Consider the following 6000-nt stretch of genomic DNA (forward strand, 5'->3'; position numbering starts at 1 on the left):
CCCTGGACAGGTCGCCAGTCTGTCGCAGGGCCAACACACAGGGACAGACAACCATTCACACTCACATTCACTCGCACATTCACACCTAGTGGCAATTTGGATTATCCAATTAACCTATCCCCACAAGCTCCAAGCTATTTCACACTTGTTTACTACATAATTCTACATGTGTTCATTTATAGTTTCGATGCCTTCAGTGACAATCTACAATGTAAATAGTCATGAAAATAAAGAAAAACCATTAAATGAGAAGATGTGTCCAACCTTTTGACTGGTAGTGTATATATACAAAAATAAGTATAAAAAAGCAAAAGCTTAGTTTCCAAACAAAGGTGAGTGGTTGCAAAGGTGCACAAAACAAAAACAAGAAGAAAAACCCACAGGTCTTAACAGTCCCTTTGTTTTGTTTTTTTAAATCTCTAACTGACATGTCATGTCAAAGAGAGAACCTTTTTTTACAACCTCTAGCCTCAGGCCCGGACATTATATAGGGCACAGCAGTTGAATATGTGCAGTTATTCAGATCTGGACCGAGGTTTTGTGTTGCTGTTTTCACTTTGGATCTAGTGAGTGGTCACTTGTTCCTTGAGGTTACTTAAGGACTGTCACAGGTGTATGTGGATAATCAGTCCCCATGGGGAAAGGGTGAAAGAGAAAAAATGCAGGAGTGGTGTCACTTCACTCTCACCTTTTCAGCTTTTGCCCCTGACCCGCCTCGGAAATTCTAGGTCAGTAGTGGCTTTTTAAAGATGTGATATGAGCCTCTGAGGACTTTGGAGCTACTAAATAGGCCTGTAATGGTGCCTGACACTCTTAAAGAGGATCTGTCACTTTTAATGAAGTCAATGACATACGCAGGTTAGTCAGTGTATTAAAATACCAACAAGCACAGAAGTATTAAAAAAGGAAGTTTCACTTCATACTACTTCCTGTTTACTATGAGAAACATTACCACTAACTTTTGTGCTGTTTTGTGTGTAGTTTTTCATTGTTTGTTAATGTGACATTTAAATCTAGTATTATGGACCACAAGGACAATGATGGACCAACATGAAGGTGCTTTAAGAAACTGATGTGATCATTCCAAAAAACAAACAACAAAAACATTGATGCTCTTTGGACAGAAATATGTTTAAAAAGGAAAAGAAAATCACAAATCATATCATCAACACTGACAAAAAAATGGAACTGGTATACTAATACAGTGCTCCATGTTGATGCACTAAAACCTGCCCATGTGTCGCACATTATCCTGGTTTGAAGTGAGCTAGCAAGCTATAAATAAATCACCATGAGATTCATATTAAACATGAGGTAATTTCAAAGTAAATTAAGTAGTTATGCCTGTCACAGAATACAAACACAATCTCCTAAACAGGCTGGAGCTAAGTGTTACTTCATAATGTTTTACAAAGTAACTATTCCTCTCCCTCTTTCTGTTTTCTGTGGAAGGAAAAGAAGTATAACTTTAGAAATCTAAGTAAAACACCTACACTGGATACAAAATGGTCAAAAACTTTTATAATTGTTTAAGAGATTTTCATCATTTAACTGTTTAAAGAGGTGATGATTGATTAAAGTCTGGTTGTTATCAAAATGATATAAGACACACTGAAGAGAGTGCATCTGTTTATAGTAAAAATGAGTTAAATATAGAATTGTGTAAGAGCTTGTTGGTGGTGGTGGTGGTGGAGGAGGAGGAGGAGGAGGTGGAGCTGGTGTGTGTGTGGGGGGCTTTCTACAGAGGCCCCGTAATCCCAGTTTACACCCCTGCTACCCTGAATCACAAACTTTAGAAAAAGCGCTGTGCCACTACGAACTGTTATCCCTTTATGGAAACACACAAAGTCACGCCTGCACTCCACCAACATGCAAATTATAATCACCCAGTCATCAGTGTTTTGAAGTCTGACAGGAGGACAGCTCACTGCATGATGACAAAGTCAAATGCAATGGGGGCAGGCAAGTGTCGTGATTGAAATTCTCCCAGAACAAAACCTCGTTTGTGTGATTATTGTTCACCGGGCTCGCAATGAGGCAAAAATCCATTCCACATGATGCATTCATTGTTTGCAGCCAAACACGCACCAGGCCTCATAGCGACCAAAGCTACTGTACACTGGCCCTCACCAAAAACAACTGAAAGCCTTCTTCAACATTTAGGAAGGTCTGGTGAAATGCGCACAAAAATAGCCTGTGTCACTTGGAAGAATTCTGTATTATTGCAGATAGGAAGGGAATATCTTTTTTTTATTTTTATTTTGAGGACAATTATCTTAACTCATATGTACTGAAAATGGTTAATATAATAATAATTTAAACAGCCCATATTGACATAATATGCACAACTGCGAGGAAACTCTAACCCATCCCGGGGACTTCACAGGAACACAGTGACGATGTGTTTTTAGGATCTCAGTCAAATTACTGTCACCTTTCAACAGGTGACGAAGCAATAAAATAAACTGCCTTTTAAAGGGGCAGACGCTGCAGGTACAAACCAGTAACTAGGGCCATGCGATGACAGCGAAACACCTGCGCGAAAAGGAAGGAAAGTGGTGGGGAGGTGACACAGCGTTTGGGCTTGCTGCTGGCACTCCGTGACTCACCTCTATCCATTTCTGCGCCTCCAGAAACGCGGACTGTGCGGCCGACTCGTTCACGGGGTGATGCTGATGAGACTGTCCTATGTCTGCAACCGGACTTGCCATTGGCGAAGAAGCTGTGCCCTCCAAGTATCAAAGCCTGCAGAAATGTGTGAAAGCAGCTTGGTGCAGCGTTATTCCACCGAAACTGGTCGTCAAATGGGTCGGCCAGTCTGTTTCCCCCCGACTGTAGAAGGTGCTGTAGCAGCAGCACCGGTAAGACGGACAAACCAGTTGCTGCTCCCGTATCGCTCCTGTTGAGAGCCTGTGGGCAAACAACCAGCTTCCAAGTCAGAGAGAGTCGTCCAACACAGGACTTCCGGTGGGAGATCTCAGAATAAAAGTGGAGGACCAGGAAATTCAAATTTAGCAAAAATAATGATACAGCCCAGTGAACTGAGTAAAGCCCACCTTAAAATTGCATCATTTATCGCTATTAGAATTATTTATTTATACTCCAACCCTACTTCTTTTCAATGCTGCAGGAAAATGAACATTGTTTCTGAGAGTAATGAAAAACTGATATGATTGAAAAATATCTCACTTTTAACCAGGCTTAAAGGGAAAACTCTGTTCATGCCTGCCCTGTAACTGTTCAGTCATAATTTCTACATCCCACCATTAGCTGACAGAGTTCAGTGCTACACTACAGTCATACAGGGTAAGGTAGCATGTGTTTCTCAAAGATAAATATCCAGTTACATTGACTGATTCATCAAAGACTAATCCAGCTTTTTAAATTAAATGAAGTTTAAAAAAAAGTGGCAGTCCTCTTTCTTAAGCTGAACATAATGACAATCAGAACTGAACATTAATCATTATTCTGGCAATGCAAACACAAAAAGTGCATATTTATTTACTTATGTATGATTTACACATCAAATAAACATGATGATACAATGTTTCATTTTGATAGGATTAATGGTTCAACAATATGTTGTCAAGTATGTTTCATTTCTTTCTAGAGCTGGTCATCTCCATGGTTACAGGCTTCCATCCACTCTGGTATGTTGTGTTTGCTCTTATTTTGATGGCACTATGCTTTGCTTCCGGTTATAATCCGGCAGTTCTAGGTCAGCTTGATTCCGCTGGACTGATGGACTTGCACACTGCAGTATGATTAGCTCCAACGGCCAAAAATACACAGAGCAGCGCCGCTTCACCGGCAGCCAACGAGGGCAGCAGCACGCTGGGGATCTCACACCCACTTTCATTATATGGGGCAACTTAGAAAAGAGGAAGTGCACAGATTTCGAGCAAAGGCGCCTGAAACTGAGGGCCAACATTAAACTCCAGATGCTCATCCATTAACAAAACTCTACAGGCTCTATGATATAATGTCTTTATATTTATCAGTTTAATTCTGTTACAGACTTCTGAGACTTGTGTTAGTCTTAAAAAAAAACACTTTTGTAAATATAAGTAAAAGAAAGTTCAGCAATGTTTCCACGCTTTTGCAACTGTTGGGTTATTCTCTTTTCACCTATTTTATCTATTTGTCAGAATCTTCCTTAAGGCAGTTCTACTTCTGCCATATCAGTGTTTGTATTGGAAGTTGTAACTGCTCAGTACTACCAAATATTCACTGGCTGACACTAAAACATAAGCAGGATCGTCCTTGACCCTTAGGAAAATATTTTGCAATCTGGTGAGTGTCCAGCTTGAATTTGGCATCTCACCAGCTGTCCACCTGGAGCCAAAACAACCAGCAATGAGTGAAATACCCATCGGGAAATTATTTATTCATCAAATGGCAGATTCCACACAAAAACATTTGGAGTCGCATCCCATGCCTTGTATACTTTGAGACATGTCAGTTCGACGACGCCCCTTCAAACTTTTCAAAGCCCTACAGACTCTTTTTCCAAATGATTGCTGGCATTCTTAACCTTCATCTCTGCTGACCTCTTGTGGAAAAACGCAGTGGTGCTGACAGGGACAATGTTCTTTTTGTAGTGTAGGTGCACTCGCCACACCTGCTTCCTGGATGCCAGCAAACAGTGTTGTTGTCTTTCGGACTTTAATCATACAGAGAATTTGCAAGAGAGAAAAAAAAAGTGATCCGTTTATGTTGACTTCCACAAGAAGAGCACCAGTGTTTGACAGGACGGACTCTGATCCTGGACGAGCAATATTGAAATTTGGCGAATACTGCTATATCCATTCATTCATCAGTTTTCTATCCGTTATCCAGGAGGGTAAGCAGAGGTGCCAAGACCTTCCTGTCTTCGGCTTTCCCTGGGGGTATTATCCCGGAATGGTTTTACAAACCAGAGAGCGTGTATAATAGTACATACATATAAATACAAACGTACATACTCTATCCAGCAGCGTGTCTCTGTGTGTGTCCCAAGCCTGAAAAACTTGACCAGGGAGGCGTCCACAAGGTATCCTATACAGGTAGCCGAAGCACTTCAACTTTGAAGTGGAACAGTCAAGGTGAGTGTACGGACATAGATCTACCAAATAATACTATTTTTTTTCTCATTTTGTATGAAGAAATGGGTTTTATTTCATTGCTTAAAATGCTATTTCACCCATTATATATTAGCTGCGTTAATAGTTTCAAGGACTTTCAAAACTGAACTAAAAAACAGGACATCACATGTTTATGGATGTGATAATGGTTATCATTAAATATAATGGATAAAGAATGTAGGCTGAATTGGGGTGAGAGATGATTGCTTTCTACATCCCTAGCCAGGAGCAATGCAAGACAAAAGTTGTTTTTCCCCCCCATAAAGTAATATGGCAAGAGTAAGAGCTGTGATTTAATAAGGACCATAATAAAAAAAAAAAAAACCCCAAAAAACCAAATTTGTTATCAAAACTACACTCAATGAAACTAAAAGCAAAGGTCATTTTGAAAAAAAAATTGAATAACAGCTTTTTGACCCACAGATTTGAAGGCTTTTTACAACAGCTGATCACATGTGGTTGATTGCTCTTTTGGTGCCACTGCTTCCCACCATCTTCATGGTGTCCAGCCATTATCGTGGTAAAGTTTCTATCCTGTGCCATCGAGCATTGGCCTGGGCACTGAGGTTGGTGGGAGGGGGAGCGTGTGTCAAGAGCACACACGCCTTTGTGTTCTCTAATTGCACCCATGGCAAAGTTGACAGTGTCTTGGAGACCTCTGACCTTTATGCTGAGACACATCAGTCTCTCTGCATTGGTTCACAGATTGGTAAGCATTAGAAACACTTACCTTGATAGTGCATTAAATTAGAAAGTGTTTCACTTGTACAGTGAGTGCACATGGGATACATAATGCATGACACCTGTTTTGGGCATGGTGCTGCATTAGAAATGGGAGTTTAAGAAGTGGTAAAGCTCAAACACAATTTAAAAACAA

At 40.5% G+C, this 6000-nt stretch overlaps 1 protein-coding gene across 6 annotated transcripts in view; it reads right to left on the minus strand.

Annotated features, from left to right (window-relative positions):
* Window positions 1-2936, minus strand: part of LOC116322817 (LIM and calponin homology domains-containing protein 1) — a 91746-nt gene extending 88810 nt beyond the window's left edge. For 3 of the 6 annotated variants that reach the window (XM_039621213.1, XM_039621201.1, XM_039621205.1), the window contains exon 1: window positions 2610-2935. In XM_039621213.1, the coding sequence (XP_039477147.1) occupies window positions 2610-2711 (102 nt within the window). In that variant the 5' untranslated portion in view covers window positions 2712-2935. Of the gene's footprint in view, window positions 1-2609 lie in introns of all 6 variants that reach the window. The other 3 variants (XM_039621197.1, XM_039621208.1, XM_031742993.2) reach the window with 2 other exon arrangements.
* Window positions 2937-6000: the final 3064 nt, after the last annotated feature.

The sequence above is a fragment of the Oreochromis aureus genome, linkage group 2 (genome assembly GCF_013358895.1).
Source record: "Oreochromis aureus strain Israel breed Guangdong linkage group 2, ZZ_aureus, whole genome shotgun sequence".
In the NCBI taxonomy this organism is placed as follows: Eukaryota; Metazoa; Chordata; class Actinopteri; order Cichliformes; family Cichlidae; genus Oreochromis; species Oreochromis aureus.